Genomic DNA, 22,600 nt, shown 5'->3' with positions numbered 1-22,600 from the left:
ATCTTTTCTCGGGCCGAATAGGTTGGAAACATCTATGCATTGTGAAACTTTTTAGTCTTGGTCGGCTGAAAAGTCGGAACCAGCTCCGATGTGGGGCCGATCGCCGGCCCGATTGTCGTTGGGTGCAATGACCTACTTGAGCATTTTTCTCAATATCTCTTACCACATACGACCATACCCATTGGAGAACTCGGGATCCCGTCCGCTCTCCCATAGATAAGCCAATGAGGGCCGGATTAGTAGTTGGGTCGGTGACGACCAGCGAATACCTGGTGTTGTATGTTACTTTTTGCCAATCTATCGATGCTTCGTCCAATAGCTCTTTCCACATATAATATGCTACCCGACCCTCAAAGCTCCGTATTCGTTGTCTTCCATTAGGGCTGTACCCGGTACTTTTGTATCCCACAGATGCCGGAATCCCAGACAGAGCTCCTCCTTGCCGAAGTTCACTAACCCATTGAACGAGTTCGGGTGATTTTCCACCATTGCCACGGCCTCCATGGTTCGTATTGTCGGCACTCCGGCACACGTGTTACTCAAGATTCCACCGTCGGCGGGCGCCGACTGCTGAGAGAGAGCAAGCAGCTCTGGGATCGTGTCCCATCCCTCGCCCACTTGCCCCTCCCATAAACACCACAAGGTATAAGCAATGGCAACAAGAGCATGCAGCAAGAGTACCACCGCCGACGTCCAATCAAACCATCCCTGTATCTTCATAGCATACGCCGTAAAGACTGCTTTGACAACCATCCGTGTCCCGTTTCCGCCCTGCAGAGCCGCCGGTTGGGGAAATGTCTCGACAGGGTTCCCGCTGCGTATCATAGTGCGGTACACGCTTTCAGAGCTGTCGTTCCAGTAGCCATACTCCCAGGCCGGAAAGAAGAGCCACGTATCGATGTGTCGTGGCATGGCGGCACGAGAAATTCCGTCGGCGAAGAAAGTTGAAAAAATAACCTCGAGATAGGCAAGCTGAGAGTGAATGGTGCCTGAGTTTCGCGTTGATGGAGGGAACATGTGCCAAATTCACCATTCTTTCGAGAAGGGAAGGCGTGAAAAAACTGTCAGTTCCTGGGCCTTCGGTGTTGCTGTTGTCTGCTGCGCCACCGGGTATGGAGGCGTCGGTCACTCTCGGGGATAGCAGTTCATACCAGCTACGTCGTATCTGAACTGCCTTGTACGGCTCCGTCCTCTTGGGATGATACTCTCCCCAGCTAAAGGGTATTTCGTCTGATGCTAATTCCGTATCGACGATGCTACGGGACTGGCTTCCGTAGAAATCGTAGGAGAGTACTTGGTCTACCAGGCCCCCGCCCTTCGATTCGATGACGGAATGGCCTTTGGCCCAACGGGCATCGACGGTACACGTTGATGCGGCCAGTTCACGGGAGCTGCCGTCGAAGCTCGTGCTGTTCCTAAGAACGAAAAGCGCCAAAGAGCTTGCAGAGCGGGCACGTGATTCGATGGGAATCACAAGGGAATTCGGGACTTGCGGTTCCAAGTGAGCGATCGACGTGTTCGCTGTGGTCAATCCGTTGGTTATGAAGTAGGTCATCACAGCTTCTCTGACGTCAATAGTCACGCTGGCCGCCGGCTTCTTCTTCTCGCCATACAGTGAGTATGTGTCCAGTTTCGGGAACCTTATGTTTTCCAGCATTATCTCATCAACAAGTCTCAAAGGATCATGTTCAATGCAAGCAACCCTTACGACGGGGACCTGGGTCTTGAGATACCACTTCCATGTCTGTGCAAGTACCCAGTTAGCTGGATATGGGGTGACTCCGGGACGAGTAGCCCTCAGGCTGAGCAAAGCATCTCGATAGAAAGAAACGACTGCAGTCTCGAGAACTGCCGAAGGAGCGTGAGTTGTGTATGCCCAAGTGTCTCTGTGCTCAGTATATGCACCAGCAGCAAACATGTTCTTCGTGAGACTAACAATGACGATGGAGGTAAGGACTGACGGATGGTGCTGGGAGCAATCAAAACCCACGTGTTATCTTGCAGTTGTATCTTGTATAAATTTTCTACAAAGTTGAACCGTCGAGAGTAATGGCTATACAACGGTAAAAACCCAGCGGAAGGACAGGCAAAGTCATGGAGGCGTGCTTGGTCGGCAGAGCAGTCATGGTCCAAGAGGAGGTCTGCGTCTAGAACAGCAGGCCACAACTGCGACTCGCTACCTATCATGGTCAACCGTTAAACAGATTTCCCTCGGCAAACAGATCAGGAAAGAACCTCACCGTTAAGCCAGAAAATACTGCCCCCAGTTGGCAAGTTCATCACCCTTGGTATCATGAGAACAGCGGTCGCTGGACCCGCAAGTAGCGTCAGGCCACCGCTCACGACAAGCAAGCCGACCAGGAATATGTTCTGTCCCCACTTCTGATTACGAAAAGACCGGACGCCGCCCCAGAATTCGACGGACCAGAAGAAGCTGAGGCAAGGTCTAGTCAGAAAGCCCGCTGCTGCCTCAGTGATTTTTGAACGGAAACTGACCTGACCTGCGCAAAAGCCTTATCGGACCCCAGAAGACCAAGCGGCACTCCGTCTTTGAACACAAGATGGCGTCGAATGACATTCAATATGATGGAGCCCAGGCTTGCTGTGATAAGGAGCTCCTGTGGGAAGACCTTGTTTAGTGGCTCAGCCCGAAACACCACGGCGATGCGGGAAACAAGCAGCACCACCTACCTGCAGCTTTGCCGAAATCTGGAGAGCTCTGAGTTTCAAGTTATCCTGGCTGTTGACGCCCTCCAGTTTGCGACCGATGAAATATCCACGAATTTTGTACGTCAATAGACACGCTGATACCGCCGCCGGCAGTATGTGAACGGCGGAACCTGCTAGCACGGCGCGTCGCGATTTGTGAAAGAGAGCCTTGCGTGGTTCGGATCCGTGGATTATGAATGCGATACCTAGGCCTACGGATCGCAATAGCAGCCTGAGACACTGCATCCATGGAACGGAAGATGGGGTGTTCTGGGAACGAAGAGATTTTGTTTTCGCTGACGGTCCCTCAGCCTGCTTCCTTTCAGCTGAGCTGGTTCTCGGGTTGGTGATATTAGTTGATGCGTCCGGCATATTGTCTTAGGCCTCGCGAATCCAGGGAGTCCGACCAAAATGATGGCAGAAGCACTGTTTCCAGGAGCATTCAATGCAAGACAAATTGAAGCAAAACTGACCTTCAGATCGAACGGAGACATATGAGGGTATAATGAGAAAGTCTTGGTCAAGACTCATCAGGCTGTGCGAGGCAGAAATGTGGCGCGGTCTTGCTCCAGTCTAGGATCAGCATCTTCATTCTTGGAGTCAGTGGCAAACACAAGTAGTGTTGTTATCGATTTACCGTTACAGATAACCAGAAGAGTTACAGGGATTCCGCAGTTCCACCAATAGAGATATCCGAAGATGGTACCAACATCGGTTCAAGCGGACATCCGCGCCAAGTCTAGGCAACTTCGGCTTGGGCCAGGGCCAGCCGTGCCGTGGGATGCCTCACTATTCCGTTTGATTCTGATGCCATATTTTCGGGCGCCCAGAATTCCGCCGCTCTTTGTCGTTGATCTAAATCGAGCCGTAGCAGGGTGTCTTGAAGCTCGACTCAACATTGATTTCCCACCCCCGTTCCGACGTGATGCACCGGTGTAACCACCAGCTATTCCACAAATTTCCCAGAAGTATCAGTCCCTTCTTATTTCATTAGTGAAGAACAAAGAGTCCCTCAGCCACGACCCTGACCAGGAATCTCGCCGTATTAGACACACTGAGGCTGTCAGTCACACTCATCTCGACAACGCCACCACCCAGGAGTTTGCACGTCCGCTTTGGTGTCACTCTGCCTCGGCTCCTCAACATCGTAAAATCTACCCTCAAAACCCCCACCAGCGTCCACTCCAACTTTGTCGACTGAATCTCCTTGTCGACGAGGCCATGGAGGCGTATACTTGACGTTGGTTCACCTCAGGACGGCCTTGGACACCCACAGGAGATTGGTCCAGGAATACCCAGCGCCCGCTGTAGACATGATTACGATGCGAGGAATACGGGCTTACATAAGAACCTCAAACAAATTGGCGCACGAGTCGGCCAAAAAGCGGGAGGGCGAGAGCTGAGGCGCGAAAGGGCTCTGAGACTCGCGGGCCGCGTTCAACGTGACGATGGTCGCCGAAGGTATCTGAGAGAAAATCGCGGCTAGAAACGACTCTGCTTCCGGATTTGATAAAGGCGAACCAGTGACGACAGTGACGCCAGGACGAGGGGAGAGACTAGCAGAGGCACGGATGAGGGTTACTGCCATATGGCCTTGAAACAGTAATTAGGACACGACGTGCTTGCCGGTGCGCGTGGTGGCGCCGAGAAGGAAATTGCATGGTGTTAAACAATAAGATAGGTGATGTTTGTGTATTTGTCTGTCTGTCTGAGTTTGAGGGAATGCGAGTGGAAAGAGGAGGCCAAAACCTTAGCAACAAACCGGCGAGAAGAAGTTACAGATGCTTTTATCATTGACAGGACTGCAGTAAAGTCGAAGGTCAAGGACGTTTGCTTGTATCGGTCTACACACCTACATGAGGTACTCAGAGACCTGATGTGTTGCAGCCGTTTGGTTGATAGAGCTGAGACCCTTCTCGCTTTCCTATTTGGCCTTTGTAATATTGATTGGTTTAGTCAGTCCATATTTTGCAAATGGGAGCACCTTCCCCACACTCCTGATATCCACGCGGCACGCGTAAAAAAGGCTTGTATCCCTGTCAGCCCCTGCTATCCCCACACGAAGCGGATGCCTTCTTTCAACATCAGGCCATCATTCCCACTCTAGAGAAAGTATCATCGATGGCTGGGACAAATGAACCTAAGTACGTTTTCATTTCCAGCTGCGATGGATGTAAGCAAGCATGAATGAAGCAAACGGTACTTCGTATTCACCAACGCACAAACATTAAATCCTCATGAATCAAGTCACAAGTGTATGACCTTTCTTCTTATAGACTCTAAACTACTCTAAGCATTCACTTCGCAATTTGACTGTATTTAGGAGTGTGTTGGAAACTCCCTTTTATTTTGCCCCCCTACCTAGCCCCCATTCTAGCCAACACTCTTTGTTTCTCGGAGCACCTCAGCTACTACGATCATTTGGTGTGCCTTTCGCCTGGCCTACTTCAAGACCAGCCTCGAGTCCTTTCCCTGCCTGTCTGCCTGACTCTTTGCTATCCTGCCCTAAGCAAGTGGGGAAGGCATAGCGGAGAGGGTGTCCTGGTGTCCTGGGAACCGCTAGGGCGTCCACCCATATCGGGACTTGAACGATGCAGCCTAGGCTAGGCTCGAACCATGTAAGCTATTTGTAGTCACGGAAGAGAAACGTCATTGAAAAAGGATGACATAGTCCGCCACATGGATCTTTCCACATCATCGTCAAAACAACACTAGCGCTAGCTGATGCACAGCAGTTCGACCAAGACGCTGGGAAAGAGCGGCCAAATAAAACAAGAGAGGGAACACATAAGAACACGTTGTAACCATGATGCGCTGGTCTAAGACTGTCTGGATTCAACGACACCTACACTCTCTCTTTCGGACTTGCTTCTTGTGAAACAATGCAAGTCCCCTCGCTGGACACGCGAGTTTAAGGTTTTGTCAGCCGAATGTCCAAAACACGATTAAGGGACATGCCTACAAGGTTTCGTGAAGAGTCTCCTTCTGCCAGCTAGTGTGAAGCAATCCGAAGCATCTTACCCTCCAATCGAAGTGGTTGCGAGCGCGGAGACGAAGTTGAATCAGCCGAGATTTCTTCCGGAAAGCCGGCAGGTGAGAAGGGAAGTCATTCTTCACTGTTTCCGTTAGGTTTACCGGGCAACCTTCCACCCGCTTTCAACCTCTGTCCGATGTTTAACAAGGCAACTGCCTACGGCGAGAAGCTTCAACAAGTATGGAAGGAGGACAGAGCTCTTACAGTAATGGAAATTGCTTGCAAGATCAGGACCGTCGCGCTGGGATGGAAATCGAGAACCTTCTTCGCGTATGGTAAAGCCTTAAGTCAGTGACAGGAGGCAGAAAGCAGCAGAGAATGCTACTTATTGTCTTCTCCTTCCCTTCGTTCAAGGAGTACTTCCAGAATGGCAGCAACCTTGGCAACACCATGGCAGCACCATGACAAAACCTTCAGCAGCTCAGCACCTCCCGATCTCCTTCCCAGCTTGGAGATCACACTGAACACTCGAGACAACCCATAAAGTATGAAGCACACAGTCCGCAGAGATCCGAGGGAAGGAGTGCGCTGTCGGAAAGAGATATCGAACCAGTCCCCGTCGGATCCTGGATTCAGGTTGCAAGGTAGTCACAGATGAAGGCCGTTGTCTACACAGATGATCGATCGTCACAACTTCTTCTGCCTTCCGCTCCTGCTGCGATGTGTCGCTTATCCTACAGACTTCTACTATCTCCCCAACGATACTGCTGCCCCGCAAGGACATGTCAGGTTCTTTCCTATCTTTATTGCCGGCTCTCTTTTCTTGCTGGGAAGCTTCAAGAGAGTTGAGCCCCTACCTACTTTGATGAGAAGTCCTTCCATGGGTTTGCGAGCTCTTGCCCAAACTGGTCACTCTAAGTGCATGTTGACATGTGGTACGTCTCCCGTGGCCATAATCAATTCCCCCTTGACCACGGTAATTCAACTCACCTTTTCTCACATCCATAATCTGCTTCTTGTTTCTCCATAGCTGCTTCGGTTGATCAACCATCTCCGGGGTTTGCTTTGTAGGTCGAGCTGATATTCATGCTTGGTGCTGCATATGACCTTGCATGGGTGTATGTGGTGTCAGAGGCTGTCTGCTTGCTTCCCTATGGCACCTGGCAGTTTACGTGTACAATTTTTTGTCACTACGGGGTGCGCCTGGTATTATATTAGATAATTCCAAGTCGCGTTAAAACAATTGTCGTCGTTGATTCCTAATCCTTGAGCCTGGTCTTGAAGAAGAAACACTTTCATTTTGCAGCAAGGCCACGCTTGCATCCCACATTCGATGGCTTTGTCGGTGACTCTCTCAAAATTTTGCGTCCAGTCTACAAAGATGAAGTGGTTCCAACATCCTGGGATGTTCGTCCTTGGTGGCATAGAAGTGTGGCTCCTGTTTACCTAGAGGTGACCCGGAACTGGGGCCCCATAGCTGCACGAGCCCCTGCAATCAAAGTGAGCATATCAAGATAATAACTAGATTCTGCATGTAATTTGTGAGGTGGTGAAAGTGGTCCTGTTCAACGAAGCATCACCAAGGAATCTCTTTTCACTTATCTGATACGTGACGCTGCGAATAGGGGAGTGTTGCTTCGCAGGAATCGGGCTGCCAAAATGAGGCATCGGAGTTAAGGGGATGATGGGAGTTAAGGTGGGTGGCCCCATTAAAGGGCACCCACCCACTTCGCAGGGCCACTGCAGAGCATCCCTGTCTATTATCCTTCCTTCCTTCCTGCATAGCTGCACCAATTGACAAAAGTGAAGTTATCGCCACTTTATCGATATATCGAGAAACCTGTGCCAACAGGGAGAGTCAGTCGCAAAGGAGGCAGCCCAGACGACTGGGTTAGACCATATCAGTCAGAGCAATACATCCTAAGTTTTTGGATATTCAGAAAAGCATGAAATACCCTATGGGGACAAGAGCAGGCCGTTGATCCGCAGCGGGCGAGACTGGTTTTAGTTTCATCCCAGTCATCCTTCAGGCCCTAGTCGTTCGTCTTGTTAGTGGAGGGAGTCGTTAGCGAAGCATGCTGCAGAGGGGTGTGGAACAACGCGCCTGTGACGAGCCAACGATAGCCTCAATGTTTCAATATCAGTCTCGGAAGATACGTTGCCTGTACTGCACAAGAGAGCAGAGTTCCTTCGTGGGGCAGGGCAAAGATTTGGCGGACATAAAAGCACATGAAACCGAGAGGATCACGCAATCTCCTCACGCAAGCAGTTACAATTTGGAGAACTAAAGGAATTAATACATCGCATCCTTTCTATCGGGATGCTGATGTCGGTCTACCAGGTACCCATACAAAACCATAACCAGCTAGCTGCCTCCTCAATGCGACGGGGGTGCAGTGGACAACTAGCGGGTACAGCGCGTTCGCTGCCTGGAATCATTCTTTAGGCGGCTGGCGTCGTCGGCCTTACCACGACGGGACGTATCCATCAATCGTGGACTAAGCCGCCGGTGACATCGGCCGGCATCGTAGCCTGAGGTGCTACCCCCGACCCTAGCCTGGACCCGCCTGGACCCTAGAGCCTTGGCTTGGAGCCGTGTCGGGCTACCTTGTCGAACATGCGATGGTGGCTTTCCCCTATGCGACGAACAGGCGTCAGCGCTAGCTCGATTAGGCTTTGGGAGCGAACCCGCCAACCATACGTACAGTCCAGGCTTAATTTTTCCTGTATTGGTCCTGTCAAACCTCGAGCTACGATATGAATAGGTGACCAGCGAGCAGCTCTCTGTCCCGAGACCCGGCCACTGGTCAACTCCATTGACTTATATATATAATGGCCAGCCCAGTCTTCTCTATCCCTCTCCCAATGTTCTTGACAGAATAATCTTGTAGCCTCATGCTGAAGCTCGTCACATACACTCCCAGGATCGCATCGAAACTGCTGCACAGCTCCTCCAAAATGTCGCCAGCTTTTACTCTGTATGGCGCCCGCGGTTCGACCAACACGGACCGTGTCCGTCTAACCCTCGCTGAGGGTGGCTTCACAGACTACGAGCTCGTTCTCATCAACCTGCACAAAGGTGAACAAAAGGTGCGTCAACGATATCTTCTTCTCTTTTCTTCTTCCTCCCACTATGAAGCTATCCCTTACGCTGCCGCCTACCATCAGTCCGGAGAAAACCTGAAGCGTCACCCGTGGGGTAAGGTTCCCGTCGTCACGTTCCCCGACGGCTTCACCCTCTACGAGAGCCGCGCCATCGGCAAGTACCTCGCCAAGAAGTACTCATTCCCGCTGCTGCCCTCGGACTCTGACGCCGAGGCTGCGGCGCTGTTCGACCAGGCGCAGTCGGTGGAGACGCTTTACTTCGCCGACCCGGCGGGCCGAATTGGGTACGAGAAGTTCGTCAAGAAGTTCATCGAGTTGCCCGCCGACGAGGCCGTCGTCTCAGCCGCCCTGCGGTCCGTCGAGGCGTTCTTCGACGTCGCGGAGCGTGCGCTGCAGCATAGCGACTACATGGCCGGGAAGGACTTCACCCTCGTCGACATCAACTACATTCCGCTCGTTCAACGGCTGTTTGCGTGCGGATACGGAGACGTCATCCTCGGCCGCAAGGCCGTGCAAGCTTGGTGGGACCGAGTCATCAACAGGCCAGCCATCCAGCAGCTGTTGACCGCGGACAGGGAGGCTATGACCGCCGCGCGTGGATAGTGTAATAAGAGAAATAGAAGTCAATCGGAAGATGAATCGTACTACCACCGCGCGTCTCAAAATGAAGGGCTTTAATTAGGGTGCGTGTCAGCGAGCATTATCTACTAGGACGGTGGCAGCTTCGTCACGTTTCCATGCCCTCCTTGCCGTAAGTCACATAGAAAAATGGCTTCGTCCAGAAAACTCCACTATTAGTTTGTTAATATAACAAAAGTTTATGTCATGTCATTGTGCAAGATGCTGCTGGGGCTCCGTGGTCTTGCTGGCGTGGGCGAGGCGTGGGGATTGGGGAATGAGGAATAGGGATGATACGACGACGAGAAGAGAGAGGTCGGACGATGACCATAAAACTCATGGTGCGTTCCTTAGGCTCAAACGGTCAGTGAAAGCCAAATCGATAAACATCAAGAGCTCCAGGATCATGGAGCGCAGCAGCGTCTGGGGCCCGCCGAGGCCGACTCGGGGGAGCAGGCTGATAATGAGGGCGGGGAATACGACGTCGTCGAGGGACAAGTCAGCGGCCACGATTCCGAGTGCGGCGCCGCGCTTCTTGAGAAATCAAGTCAATACCTGGAAAGGACGAATGAGCAAAGAAAGACGCACAACTTAGTTGGCTGACTAGAATTGGGGCGTGCATTTGAAACCGCGGGACTGAAGACAAGCGAGGCGCCAACGGCGGAGCAGACCGTCTGGCTCAGCAGAATTTGGTAGTCAGTTTTGGAGATGCCGGTTATTATGAGATCCAACACGTGAAAGAAGGTGCCGGCGACGAGCAGGTAGCGGGGGCCAAAGTAGTCAAAGACCTTGCCAGCGAAGATGCCGCCGGCAAGTATGAAGAAGACTGCTGAACGTCAGAGCCTATCGTACCCTTTTCTCTGCCTGTGTGGTCTTGTCCGAGTCGCATTGGGGCGACGGCAGCGAGCGGCGAAATAATGCTGCTCGTTCCCATTTTGGGTTGGTGAGGTCTGTCGAAGGCACAGCTTCGGGTTCGAGATATCTTGCCCCTGCTGATGACGACTCATGTCAGCCCTTCCTCCGGTTGGAAAAGTTGTGATTCTGAGAAAGGGCAAGGAAATACGACAAAAATCATCGGGCCTGTTGGGGAATATGCCCATTTGACCTGCAGCTTTGGATACCGACCAAAGAAAAATGCACCGAACCGAATCAGTTCTTACCTGTGTGAGACTCTTACATGAAGCTGGCCAGTTAAGCCATGATGTACGATCCAGCTAATCCGTTCAGGTGACATATTCTCCTCACGCCATCTGCTTCTCCAATATGTTTATCAGTGTACTTTAGGTGTCCCTCATTCACTTTCTCATACCACCGCGTGTCTCATACGCCTTTACTCCTTCCTCTATGGTGCCAGCTATGGGCCGCAATCGGTCGATCTCGGTCCGCAGCTCGGTATGAAGATCCGGTGAGGAGCATAGCGCGCCGAGGAGAGCGACTTTCAGGATCTGATGGAAGAAGCGCAGGAAAGACACCGAAAGAGGCTCGGGCCGGGAAGGTCTCATATCCGCAAGAACAAGTTCGAGATCAACGAGCCACGAGTCCAACAATTCTAGTAGAGATGCTTGCTCGGACAGCAGCCGAGGAGCACTTGCCGACTCCAGATGCGACAGCCTGCCAAGGAACTCAAGCGTTGTTCCAGCAATCCTTGTGAGCCCCGTCCGGATGTTGGGCGCGATCGCGCGGAGATTGCGGGAGTTGGCAGACTGCTTCCTGCATACGGCAACCGCCGTACCGCTCGCATCGGGTTCGGTCGTCGCTGGAGAATCCGCAAACTTGCACGGCGCAGCGAACAGCTTGATGATGAACACATCCAGCAGCGGTATCTTTTCACGGTCAGCCAGCAGCGATTTCGGCCTCGCGCGGTACTCGTGCATGATGCCGAGTCCTTGTATGATGTGCTGGGTCATGGCGGCGTAGTTCCCCCGCACTTGCTCGATACTGATGAAGATCTGACAGCAGAGCAACGCCGACTTGGATTCCTTGGGGCTTGGGGACGAAAGTCTAGATGCAAGGCCGCCTAATGCTATACAATATTGCTGGAGGCCATAATCATAGCCGTAGCTCGGGGTCCGCTGCGCGACAGACGCCTCGAGTTGTTCCCGAAGAGCCCTGAGAGACGAGACTGCATGCCGTATCGTTGGATCAGTCAGACTGGCCTGGAGAATTTGCCTGGCTTCTTCATTACACCCTAGCTTCACATCAAACATGGTCTTGGTCGAGAAGTAACGGCCGAGGAGGTCGATATCCTGAGGGGAGATCTCGACCCTGGTCGAGGTGGACCGGATGAGTTGCAAACCAGCCGCGCCTGGCTTGATGCAGCTGCCGGCATGGGCGTTACTGTTTATAGATTGTCTGGCAAAAACGAGCCGAAAGGGAGATGCGTAGCCGTCGCATGTGCGGCCAGTGCTGACACATTTCCGGCAAAACGGCTTGTTCTCGTCGCATTTGACTCTTCTTATTCTGTTGCTTAGTTAGACCAGTCAACGACCGTACGTCTGAGGCCTCAGACATAGATCTTAGGGAACCCGGCGATGAGATTTGGGACCGACCTGCACGTCGCACAACCAGTTTTCACCTTGGTTCTCCTCTGAATGTCCCGTATTGGGGGGACGAGGCTGTCTGCCATCGTTGCTGGGCAGCAGCCCCTATAAAGGAGGGATAGGCCAATACCGGAGGAAGCAACCGAGCCGAGCAGACGAATCAAATCGTTCCAATTGATGTATTGTAGGCCCCAAGAGGCAGGCAAGTCGCTGTCACTTCGGGTCGAGTGTGTTCCTAAGCTTGCCGCCAGGGTTGGGGGGGTTTATCATCTGTATACAGAGTACCTACGTAAGAGATAAGACGGTCTGATAATGAGTAAGCCGATCTCTCCGACTGCTTACTCATTCGTGTATTTGGGCTGATGCCTAAAAAATGAATAGGACTTAGCATCCCTTCGCTTGTAAGCAGCACCCATCTCAAGAACTAGCGGGCTCAACAGCGAGACCATGGCACATGTTAGGCACGCCTTGCGAGTCCCGAGCTACCTAACTAACCTTCTTTTTTCTGCGTTCTGATAAGCTACGCTCTCACCAGCTGAAGAAGTAATGCTGCAACAGCAATTAATTAAAACAAACAGAGCCTTTTGATTCCCTTTAAGACCACCTCTAACGTTGCGTTATAGTCAGCGATCTTGACAAGAATAGCCGGTTTCCTGCTCGGGTTGATCTGAAGACAAACACGCTCTCTGCTCAATGACCATTTTCAATAAAACTTCCGCGTGTTGTTCTGTTGTTGTTGGTTGGCCCCAAACTGGGAGCCCAGAGTTTTGACAGCATGCTCTTGACAGATAGAAGGCCATGTTCCACCCGTCTATCCGCTTCCAACGCGCCTGCCACATTCCCATCATGGTTGCCTATGGCTTTGCAATGAACATGGTCTATAGATAAGATAAAATGTTTGAAACATCCCGCATCTCCCGGGCCCCTAATTCCCATTCAAACTGGAGAAACACCTCAGAAAGGTATGCAACCAGAACCACGCCTTTTCCGGGTTGCGATGACTTAAGATTATCCACGTGTGGGGGGAGAGTGTGGGGTGCGGTATTGGATTATTTGCTATGTACTCAGACTCGGGGGGGGGGGGGGGGGGGGGGTGGAGAGTTTGCAGGTGATATATACGGGTGTTATGTACAGAGAGATAAGACAAGATATGTTCAAAGAAGATGTGATTGTAGGTGCAAGGAGATGGGGTATTAGCGACGTTGCTTCATCTCCTGACCATCGCGGTCTCTGTTGTCCCAACTTCCGGCATCCCTCTTTCTTCAAGGCAGAAGCTCGAGGGCGTCGAAGCTGACACCGGGGCTGAGGAACTTGGTGCCGGAGCTGCCGCTGATGATGTTGATGGTGAGGATCTGCCACTCGCTCGTGCTCTGGACCCAGGCGGACTGGGGCACGGCGTAGGTCAGCTTGACATTGTTACCCCGGTAGGTGCCGACAGTCAACGAGCGGGTGCTGGCCTGCGTGGTGGCGGCGGGCAGGGGCGAGGCCCATGAGTTGACGTTGATGGCGGGGCGGCCGCCGATGTAGGCCTCGGTGAGGCCGATGCGTACTGTGTGGCCCGACTTAAGCTGGTCGGCCGTGAGCTTGAAGTAGATGATGTAGCCACTGTTGACCTCCTGCAAGTTTGTGTAAGCAACGAGCATAGACATACACCGTGTCTTGAAAGTCTGCTGTATGGTAGGGAGTGGTTAGGAATGGTGCTCACCTTCCACATGTAGCCGGGGAAGCGATTGGCGCCGTGCGTGCCGACAATGAAGTTTCCGGCGTTCCAGGTGGAGATTCGGCTGTCCGAGGGGTGCATGTAAGTAAGCTTCAGGGGGGTATCCTCGAAGTTCAAGAAGCCCTTGGGGGTTCCATCTACGCCAAATGTCAGCAAAAGTTTCGTTCACCAAGTTCTCAAGATAGGGTTCCGGCGCACCCCACTCGCCGATGCGCCAAATGGTGGCATCATCCTGCGGGTCGACACAAGTAATGGTGTTGACGGCAGTGCCGGCGCCGGCCTTGATGGTGACGGACGAGGTTGCGACCTCAAGCTCGTCCTTGTAGACAGTCAGGGTGTAGGTGCCGGGTATGACCTTGGCGATGGACCAGGCGCCACCGGCGCCCGCGGTTCCCCAATACTGCGCAACGGAGTTTGACAGACCGACGACGTAGGTCTTGCCGGACTTCATGTTGGCGAGACCAACGCCAGAAGCGTAGCCGCGGCCAGAAGCAGGGACCCAGCCGTTAAGCTGGACACGACGTCAGCGACCAAGGCGCTCTGTGACACGGCAGGAGACAGAGGGTTGCAAGATGGGATGGAGTAACTCACGCCCTTGTCATCAAACCAGGACCAGTCAGCCTTGCGAGCGAAGAGATTGCTGTTAGGATCCTCGCCGGAAGTGAAGGCCAGGACCGAGGGGCCCTGGAGACCAGTGCGCATGGGGTCGGTGTGACCCATGTTGTAATAGTAGATGTCATACAAGTCCTCGCCGGTGGGGTCGGCGCGACGCACCAGAGATCTGAAAAAGGGGCCGCCCGAGGCCTTGTGTTGTGTGTTAGCACGGAGAAGGGTTACATGCGTCGAGCCGGTAGAACTTATCTCATGATTACTTCGGATCATGAACAGACCGACGCCGCTCTTCTTACGCCCGACGTAATCGTCTGGCAACAGTCAGCACTGTAACTCATCTGGTACTGGAGGTTGAAAAGCATTACAGTCAATGGTCCTGCAAGGTGTTAGTAACATCCAAGGACGAGCGGATCACAGTGGAGAAGACATACCGGCCATAGTTGGAGCCCTGGTAGTGCTTGCTCTTGGTCAGCCCGGCGCTGTTGACGTTGATGTCCTGGGCCTCGATGATGCTGCTGCCGCCGTCGTAGAAATCCTTTTGGACCGTTAGCTGCCACGTATCCCGCATTGTTATGCTGTAATCACGTACACTTTCGGTTGAGGCGTGTGAGAACAATCCGCCCTTGATGCGGACAATGTAACGCATGGCGGAGATGGAGTTGTCGGCCTTGTTTGTGAAGAGGTAGACGTTGTTGTTTCCATAACGGACGAATAGCCAGTGCCTAAGTGTCTGTGGCTCGTCTTAGTATGTTGGGGCTTTATGATGTGTGGGAAAGGGGAGCGCGACGTACGCCGTGGACGACCGAAACCTTGATAACGTTGCTGTAGCTCGCGATGCTTACGGTGCTGGCTCCCAGCCCTTTGCCTCCAGTTAGCCGTCGGACACGGTGATCTGTTTTCATTATTTGGTTTAACATACCGGACTCGACGTGGCTGTTCTTGCCGCCCCAGCCGTTGTACTCGACGCCCTTGAATTTGAGCGAGGAGATGTCACCGCAACACTTGGTGACCTTGATAACCAAGTCGGCGCCGCTGTCGATGACGTACTCGGAGCCGTTGTCAGTCCAGCCGAAGGCGGCCAAGACGACCGAAGGCAGGAAGAGGAGCGACCAAAGGAGCGAGAGGAACATCATGGTTGCTGATGTCTTTATGACGAGGTCCCAACGGGAGTCGAGAAGCCGCAGCAGCAGTGCGGTCTTTGCTGTAAAGGAGTGACTGACGTGACGACGACGTGTAGTTATATCCTTCATCGAGTAAGTACTAAAATATGGGAGTCGACCTCTTATATTGGCATCATGGAGTGCCCTTCGCCCTCCCCTGTGTGTTGGGCACCCTCTTCCTCGTCCGCTCCGCCCCAGCCGAGGCCGAAGACATGAAAGGCCCTGCGTATACATACGCTCGCCACCCCGGCGGATAACGTGCTGAGCGGAATTCTTGGGAAATCCCCCTGAAGCATGTGTGGAAAGGAACGCCTACGGCGGAATTGGGTAGATTGAGGGTTGCGATGCAAGCGGGGCCGGTGCGTGCTGGAGCTGCCCTTACCGTCCCAAGGATCCCTTTCGGCGCTGGTGACCCTACCAGGCGCTTCATCCGTGATCCTGGCCCCACCCGTCAAATGTCCGGACAATGAACCACCCTGGCAGGATTCTGACCGAATAGAAGAATAGGTCGGCGGGAAGTCCAAAGATGGTACTTTCTGCAGTCCATATCCCCTTTTCCCTTTTGCATGCTCAACAACATCCAAGTCTCGGCTGTTGGAAGAAGTGAATCGTGGAACAGCAAGGCCCGCATTGTGTGGATAGGGGGGAGAAAGCCCACGTGTTGGTGGATTTGGTGTGCAAACTTCGCCTAACCCACGTCGTCGACGGAGCAGTCCGTACATACTATGATTGACTCGCTTGAGGTAGCATTCGACATATTGCTTATTGACACCATTTGTTCGAGCTCGACTCCGCGCTTCTCCGTAGCTGGACTGCTGTATTCACATGCTGAACAGAGTAGGCTGGGTGTGGGAGCCATCAGCTTGCGCATCCCTCGTCGACAAACGGCCAGTCTCTGGCAGGTTGGAAATCTAAGTATCAAGCCGTTTCCGGTAGTCTGCTCGTGATGCCCACGTATGCACGCCAGAATAAGAAACCGCCGGGTGCCGGTAATGCTGTCCCCCCCCCCCCCCCCCCCTACACACACACACAGAAAGAGAGAGAGAGAGAGAGAGACCAAACTTCGCTTTCGTGAGTATACCAAGACATGCAAGCTTCTCAATGCGGTAAAGTCGGCGTTTCAGGAGAAACCCTTCACCCCGTCCACGTAGGCCCCGTAGGGCATCCAACTGCCCTCACAACTGTTCACGGCGAAGCATGTCACCTTCACTGCGACAACGAGGACACGGTCAGCTTGTCCATTCATTGCAGACCAAGTCCTGCACCGGCTTTGGCTCCAAGCATTCATGTGCAGCCTCAATCATTCGTCGGATGGAGCAGGGCAAGGATCGAATTGTAGTGTTAAGATGAACGCCGCCCCACAGTCCTTCACAAAACACACCAGTCTTTGGTTCCCAATCGAGACCCCTCGTTTCCGAATCGGGAGAGCCGCGATATGAGCATTGGAAGGGGACAATTGAGGCCAAGGCCGGAGGGTGGCTTGAGCGCCCGAGCGTGCCCTATGCCTCCGATCATCCATACCGGTGGCCCGCCGACTCCACCGAACGACCCCGTGTCTCCTACGGCCACCCTCCGGCGGAATATGGCGGTGGGACTCGGTGGTGCTCCGTGCATTACGGGACTCCGCCAGGCTCCCCCAAGAGGCATATTCCCTATAGGTACCCGGTTTGATAGGCAGAGGACAGTGATGGATGGATCACCATTTTGACGGCTCGGGTGATGTGCATTACGTAGATGTAACCCCCCTCTTAAAATGAAAATAAAAGAGCCGAGACTTGACTGGCTCGTGGTCGATCCCAGCAAGTGACTGAACGCCTCCCATTCCTAGCACCACAAAACTCGGCTTAGCATCTACATTATAACATCACGATCAATCTCTAAATCAACCTCACAAAGAATATTGAAGAGTTCACGCGTGCTTCTCGGCATGTGCTGACACGTTCTGTCCGCACATCGTTATATAACAGAAACATGACATCTACTCTGGGGTGCGCAACAAAACACACCGCGATCTCCCTCCAGGAACTCGGGTGACTTGGCAAATACGAACCGTACTGGCCCGGATCATTCTCATGAATTCGTGAAATTTGTACACACGTGCACAGAAAATACACCTCGTCTATCCATCAATCGGACACCTATACTCCCTCGCGTGCGTCTCCACTCGGCTCTTCCTTTCAACGTCCGGTCGGGCCTGGTAGGCGTCCAAGCAGCTCTGGTGGTAAATGTGCCTGCATGCGAGCACGACCAACGGTCCCAGCGGCTGCTCTCGCGGCTTCGCGACTGCAACATCAGGGTCTCCTGCGCCATTCTCCGCCGTTGTACTGTCTCCCTCCGCAAGGGGCTCTGACGCCACAGGCGCCGCCTTGCCTTTGCCTTTCGAATCCCCTGCGGTTTGAGAAACATCGCTCGAGCTTCCGGCCTTGCCCTTGCCTCCTGCAGCTATTTGGGATTTTCTCTCCGCCTTTTGCTCTTCGTCACGTGCTTGCTTCTCCTCCCAAGCCTCAAAGATATTGCCTGAGACACCCGGACCCCAGACCCGGTAACCGCAAGCCTCGCATGTAGAGCCCCTAGGTCGCCAACCCCGTTGACGAAGCTCCACAGCCTGCTTCACATTGACGAATAAACTTCGCTCAAGCAGTCGGTTGGACAGCCGAAGTATCGATTCCTCATAGGCGTACGCCGAGAAGATCGAGGCCAGGACAGAACGCAGATCTGCTAGGTTTGGCGAGGAGGCTGCGGCTCGGGCGAGGAACGCTCGCAGAATACGAAGAAAAGAAAGACTGCTCCCAGCATTGGTAAGCAGTCGACCACCCGCCTGAGCTCCTGCAGGGCTGGAGGTTGTTGTCAGAAGAGCCGTGAACGTGTGCTGTACTAGGGACCGCAAAAGGGCCAAGAGCTTCTCCTTATCCAGACCATCCAGCGCATCGTGGGTCTCGTCCGTTATTGTGCCATTTTGAGTATTGTCCAATGTCTCGATGGCGGTTGAAAGTTGCCGCGTCGTTTGCACCGCCGCATCGATCAAGTTGAGCCAGAGCTCCTCGTCCGGCGACAGCGTCTCTGTGGTCGACTTGGACTTTCTCTGAACGCCGTTCGCCTTTCTTGATGACTTGGTCTGGCCTTGACAGAGCCAGATACCCACATGGACGTACTTTTGCAGGGCCCGTAGCGTCTCTTCCGCCCCTGACTGCAACCCGTCGGAGTCGTTCTTTTGAGCACCAGTCAAAATTCCTAGAAAGGCTGACTCGAGAGTGCCAAGGTGCTTCACAAGCCTGTCCATGGCATCATTGATCTGGCCCTCGCGAGCCATGAGGACAACTGCGGCATCAATGACACCGGTCTCCTCCATAGCTGGAAGCAAGGCATCGAGCCTGAGATTGATAGATTGAACCAACCCAATGTAGTCGGACACATGAGACGGGTCGTACCGGCACATGAACTGTACGTAGCGCTCGACGAGTTCTCGGTCAGGGTTCGTTGGAGATTCTCCGTCTCGCTTTTCGGGCTCGAGCAATGCTCTCAGGTAGAAGAACTGAAGGCCGGGTGAATCCTCGGCGGCATCCAGAACATGATGATGAACGTCAGTTGGCTGGGCTGATAGGGCTTTCGCGGCCTTGAGAGGACTCGTTTCGAGAAGCGTCCTGGCGTTGTTTTTGATTGCGTCTAGGACTTCTTGAACCTGACGACGGTTCAGACCACTCTGTGGTCGTAGACAATCCCCGATGCATTCAAAGACGGCGTCCCTGTCAGCGGGGTCTTCGAAATAAGTGTGGACAAGTTTGCCATACTGTTTGTCAACCTTGTATTGCCTCTTCAGAATCCGATAGAACCCAGCCTTTTTGAACATGGGAACCAGCGTGTTGGCGTCGGGCGGCTGGTATATTGATAGCAGGTACTCGGCGCTGAGCTGCGCGTCTTCGGCAAGGTCTGCTCCGGGGTAATTGCACAGTCCCGTCAAGACTTTCGTAAGGGTTGATCCGGGGAATAGCAAGTATTGAGGAAACTTGGGAAGGTTGCGAGCGATGAACATGTCGAGGTAGATCGTGTCTTCGGCGGCGAAGTCTGAGGGGTTCATGATCTCCAGAAGAATGGAGACGATGTATTGACGATCAACGGTGCGACCAAAGATTTGCTCTTCGGGCACATCGCCCCTGATGCCGCCGTTGACCTGCTTCTCCGGCGAGTCGTTCAGAAAAGAATCCTCAAAGGCCTCATTGACAGCGCTGAGGAAGCTCGGGGCGTCGAACTTCAAAATCAGTCTGAGATACGGAAAGGACGGCTCATTGTGCTGGTCCGGCCGTGTGAGAAATCGGCGGTCGCTGCCCTTTGGCCATGTGACACTATTTCCTGAAAATAGAAACCAGTAAATCTCAGCTTTAGCTTTCGAGGCAACTGCATCGTCCATGACTTCGCCGGTAGGGTATACTCTGCCCGTCAAAGTATACGAAAGGTAGGGGAACATCTTCAAGGCGGCCACGCCATATATCTCGTCTTCCATGTTCCCGGAAGACATGTAGTCGCCATTGCTCATGAGGGGTACCAGCAAGGTTAGTAGGTCGATCAGTGGCGTGATGTAGTCGTCTAGTGCCTGGTTCCAGACGTAAATGAGCGCATCGTAAAGGCTGTGCTGCTTGCACAACACGGTGATTTGATCCAGGTCCAGAGTCGTCGTCTCCATGTGAACAATCATCTCCTCGAGGCGGCTCTCCCACCCTTTGGTGACATAGTGTGTCACAGTAGTTTTGACAACAGCCGGAGGGACGGTAGTGATTTGCTTCTCAAGGATGTAAGGCTCCATGGTTTCGAAAAAGATGCCTTCCAAGCCAGCATCTTCGTACCACTCATACATCTCTTCAAAGAGGAATTCGACATCACCCACGCTGACAGAGGCAGTAAAGCAGATCTCGGCTAGTTCCCGCAGATGGCCGTCGTCGGCAGCAGATTTGTCCTTCTGCCGCTGGGTGAAAGCGTACTTGAGTGACGCCCTCATGATCTCCATGAGTTTGTCACGTACCATTGAATGCCGCAATCCGGTATCTTCAGGCAAGCCAATGGTAAGCTTATCGGCGTCACCAGTGTAGTACGATGTTCCGAGCTGTATGGCTCCCACGTAATCGCCGTTCTCCATAAGAGCAATAATGCGGTCGGCCCAGTTCGACAATGACCCGATCGAAACGTCGTTGAATCCGAGGAGGAAGATTTTGCCCTTGTAGGTCTTGAAGCTCATGTAAAACGCGTCAGCCACGACACCATGCATAGACGTGTCGTCTTCGTCGAGCTGCTCCACTAAGTTATGCAACTGTTTCGAGAAGAGGTCGGCGTGGTAGATGAACTTGTTCATCAGATCGAAACCCTCGGTCATACGCATGGTTCGATCTTCGAGCACAATCAACCGCTGCGTGATGGTCAGCACAGTGAGCACCGAGCGGCTGAGCCACTGAACGGCGACGATGGCCTCTTCGCACTTCCACCGACTCCGAGCTTTAAATTTGAGCCCTGGGGGTTTGTCCTTGTTATCGGCCGGTATCTCGTCAACGTCGAGAACCGTCAGCACATTGGACCAGCAGTACACCAATTTGACTTTGGAAATGTCGCTTCCCGTAACGGGATCTGGGACCTTGAGCTTGACCGCGGGGAACCATGCCAAGCAACCGGTCATCGCGCTGTGGTGAGCAACGTCCTTCGGCCTGGCCGACTTGTGCTGGGTCTGGGCAACGGGCGTCGTGGATACGATGACCAACAGGTAAGGGGTCAACATGGCCGTGAGACCCATAGTGTCAGTCGTGCGTTCCGTGTTGCCGAGGGGCAAAGGACTAAATGCCAAGACCGTACTGGGCTTGAGAGGTTTGCCCGTTGGAGGCGCGGCATCCGGGTACCTCCCAAGTATTCTTGTGGTTTTCACAGTCCGGCCGAGGGATCCTGTTCCTCTCGTAGCCAAATGGGAGAACGCCATACCCCGGTCATCCGCCGAAACAAGCGCCGTATGTCTAGTGCCGAGAAACCCAAGATGGGTAACGGCGACGCTGGGAAGGTGACCATCCATGGTCCGGTTCTGGAGCTGCGCTTGGTCCAAGTGCAGGATGTGTAAGAATGGTCGCGACGCCCGGTTCGCCTCCCAGGTGAAAATGCTTCCGTTCGCGTGGCCGCCAGCAATTGTGGTGTGATCTGCAGAAACCGCAATTGCCGTAATGGCGCCAGACTCGACCGCCTTGGTCCCGGGGCCGATGATGGTCTTCAGGACCTGGTTGTAATCAAACATTAATATTATACCCTTGCTGGTCCCCAGCACAATCGAGGCAGAGACAGCAATGCATGTGGGTGTTCCGAAGTTGCGCTTGCCGGCCTCCGAGAAGGCCTGGCCGTTGAGTTTCTTCAACCTCGTCCATCGTACGACTTCCCACGGGGGAGAAGGCGTGTCGGTATCGTCGCGGTCCAACAGGCCCGAACTGAGAGATGCGGATCGACTATGGCCGGTAAGGAAGGCAGGGGAGGAAGATCGAGGGCTGTGGATGAAGCTGGAGGAAATGCGGGACTGGAAGCGGCGGTCGAAGGGTCGGAATGAGGGACTGGGACTGCTGAGGCCTGGTCGCGAGGCCACAGACGGTAAGATGCTGCTGCTCGGGGAGGATATTACGGAGCCCTGGGTCCCAGGTTAGCTGATGCGCACCCTCAAGTCAAGGACTAGACTCGCCTGGATGGAGGGGGAATCATCGGGAACCGACATCAGGGAATCGACCGGGCTCCCCGCCCGCTTCGGGACTGCATCCGCCGAGCCCTCGTCGGAGGCATCTTCGGCTTGCTCGCGCAGTATTTCACGATATCGATTGGAAACTGCACCATTCCCGATTGCTGGTGGCGTACTGCTGGATGTCTGGACCTCGTCGTCCAGGAGGCTGGCGGTGCCGTCTTCCCACCTCTCAGCCATCATGTTCTCCTCATCGCTGGAAGCTGGAATGCCCAGAGAGGAACTGTCGTCTTGATCTGCCATTGTGTCTCCAGATCCATCATCTCTCTCCGTCGACAGTGGGGTCATCAATGGCGGATCATCAGGCACATGGCTTGCAGTCGCAGTCGGTCGGAGAGTTCGTTTTGGGTTTGGAGACTTAATGTATGCTTTCGGCAGGTAGGGTTTGCAGAACTTCTTCAAGCAGGACGCAAGGTT

At 53.5% G+C, this 22,600-nt stretch overlaps 6 protein-coding genes across 6 annotated transcripts; 1 reads left to right on the top strand and 5 right to left on the bottom strand.

Moving 5' to 3' along the window:
* Positions 1 to 339: 339 nt before the first annotated feature.
* Positions 340 to 2,208, bottom strand: CDEST_12225 (uncharacterized protein; the record flags this gene model as incomplete). The annotated part of the gene is made up of 2 exons (XM_062928381.1): positions 1,031 to 2,208; positions 340 to 972 (listed from the first exon to the last, which is right to left on the bottom strand). The coding sequence occupies exons 1-2, from the start codon at positions 1,916 to 1,918 to the stop codon at positions 340 to 342; spliced, it is 1,521 nt and encodes a 506-aa protein (XP_062784432.1). The 5' UTR covers positions 1,919 to 2,208.
* Positions 2,209 to 2,211: 3 nt separating this feature from the next.
* CDEST_12224 (uncharacterized protein) lies at positions 2,212 to 3,266 on the bottom strand. Its single transcript, XM_062928380.1, has 3 exons — positions 2,692 to 3,266; positions 2,497 to 2,618; positions 2,212 to 2,446 (listed from the first exon to the last, which is right to left on the bottom strand). The coding sequence occupies exons 1-3, from the start codon at positions 3,079 to 3,081 to the stop codon at positions 2,224 to 2,226; spliced, it is 735 nt and encodes a 244-aa protein (XP_062784431.1). The 5' UTR covers positions 3,082 to 3,266; the 3' UTR covers positions 2,212 to 2,223.
* A 5,312-nt stretch (positions 3,267 to 8,578) lies between these two features.
* Positions 8,579 to 9,391, top strand: CDEST_12223 (Putative glutathione S-transferase, Thioredoxin-like superfamily, glutathione transferase family; the record flags this gene model as incomplete). The annotated part of the gene is made up of 1 exon (XM_062928379.1): positions 8,579 to 9,391. One exon carries the CDS (start codon positions 8,579 to 8,581, stop codon positions 9,389 to 9,391), a length of 813 nt encoding a protein of 270 aa, XP_062784430.1.
* Positions 9,392 to 10,701: 1,310 nt separating this feature from the next.
* On the bottom strand, positions 10,702 to 12,032 carry CDEST_12222 (Putative zn(2)Cys(6) fungal-type DNA-binding domain-containing protein; the record flags this gene model as incomplete). Its single annotated transcript, XM_062928378.1, has 2 exons — positions 10,702 to 11,866; positions 11,956 to 12,032. 2 exons carry the CDS (start codon positions 12,030 to 12,032, stop codon positions 10,702 to 10,704), a joined length of 1,242 nt encoding a protein of 413 aa, XP_062784429.1.
* Positions 12,033 to 13,208: 1,176 nt separating this feature from the next.
* CDEST_12221 (Putative Galactose-binding-like domain superfamily, galactose mutarotase-like domain superfamily) lies at positions 13,209 to 15,411 on the bottom strand (the record flags this gene model as incomplete). The annotated part of the gene is made up of 9 exons (XM_062928377.1): positions 13,209 to 13,562; positions 13,652 to 13,803; positions 13,865 to 14,177; positions 14,258 to 14,589; positions 14,644 to 14,654; positions 14,710 to 14,813; positions 14,868 to 15,008; positions 15,070 to 15,137; positions 15,198 to 15,411. 9 exons carry the CDS (start codon positions 15,409 to 15,411, stop codon positions 13,209 to 13,211), a joined length of 1,689 nt encoding a protein of 562 aa, XP_062784428.1.
* Positions 15,412 to 17,557: 2,146 nt separating this feature from the next.
* Positions 17,558 to 22,426, bottom strand: CDEST_12220 (Putative vacuolar protein sorting-associated protein Vps41/Vps8; the record flags this gene model as incomplete). The annotated part of the gene is made up of 2 exons (XM_062928376.1): positions 17,558 to 22,078; positions 22,106 to 22,426. The coding sequence occupies 2 exons, from the start codon at positions 22,424 to 22,426 to the stop codon at positions 17,558 to 17,560; spliced, it is 4,842 nt and encodes a 1,613-aa protein (XP_062784427.1).
* Between the last annotated feature and the right edge of the window lie 174 nt (positions 22,427 to 22,600).

Source organism: Colletotrichum destructivum, chromosome 8 (assembly GCF_034447905.1).
Source record: "Colletotrichum destructivum chromosome 8, complete sequence".
Classification (NCBI taxonomy): domain Eukaryota; kingdom Fungi; phylum Ascomycota; class Sordariomycetes; order Glomerellales; family Glomerellaceae; genus Colletotrichum; species Colletotrichum destructivum.
The sequence above is the reverse complement of the archived record's forward strand: the minus strand, read 5'-3'. Positions and strand labels throughout refer to the sequence as shown.

Bases quoted from the DNA above. Each gene is read 5' to 3' on its own strand.
- CDEST_12224 (XM_062928380.1), bottom strand. From the start codon at position 3,081: ATGCCGGACGCATCAACTAATATCACCAACCCGAGAACCAGCTCAGCT. The intron at 2,619-2,691 runs GTAGGTGGTGCT...GTCTTCCCACAG, and splicing joins AGATTTCGGCAAAGCTGCAG to GAGCTCCTTATCACAGCAAG. The intron at 2,447-2,496 runs GTCAGTTTCCGT...CTTTCTGACTAG, and splicing joins AAGGCTTTTGCGCAGGTCAG to ACCTTGCCTCAGCTTCTTCT.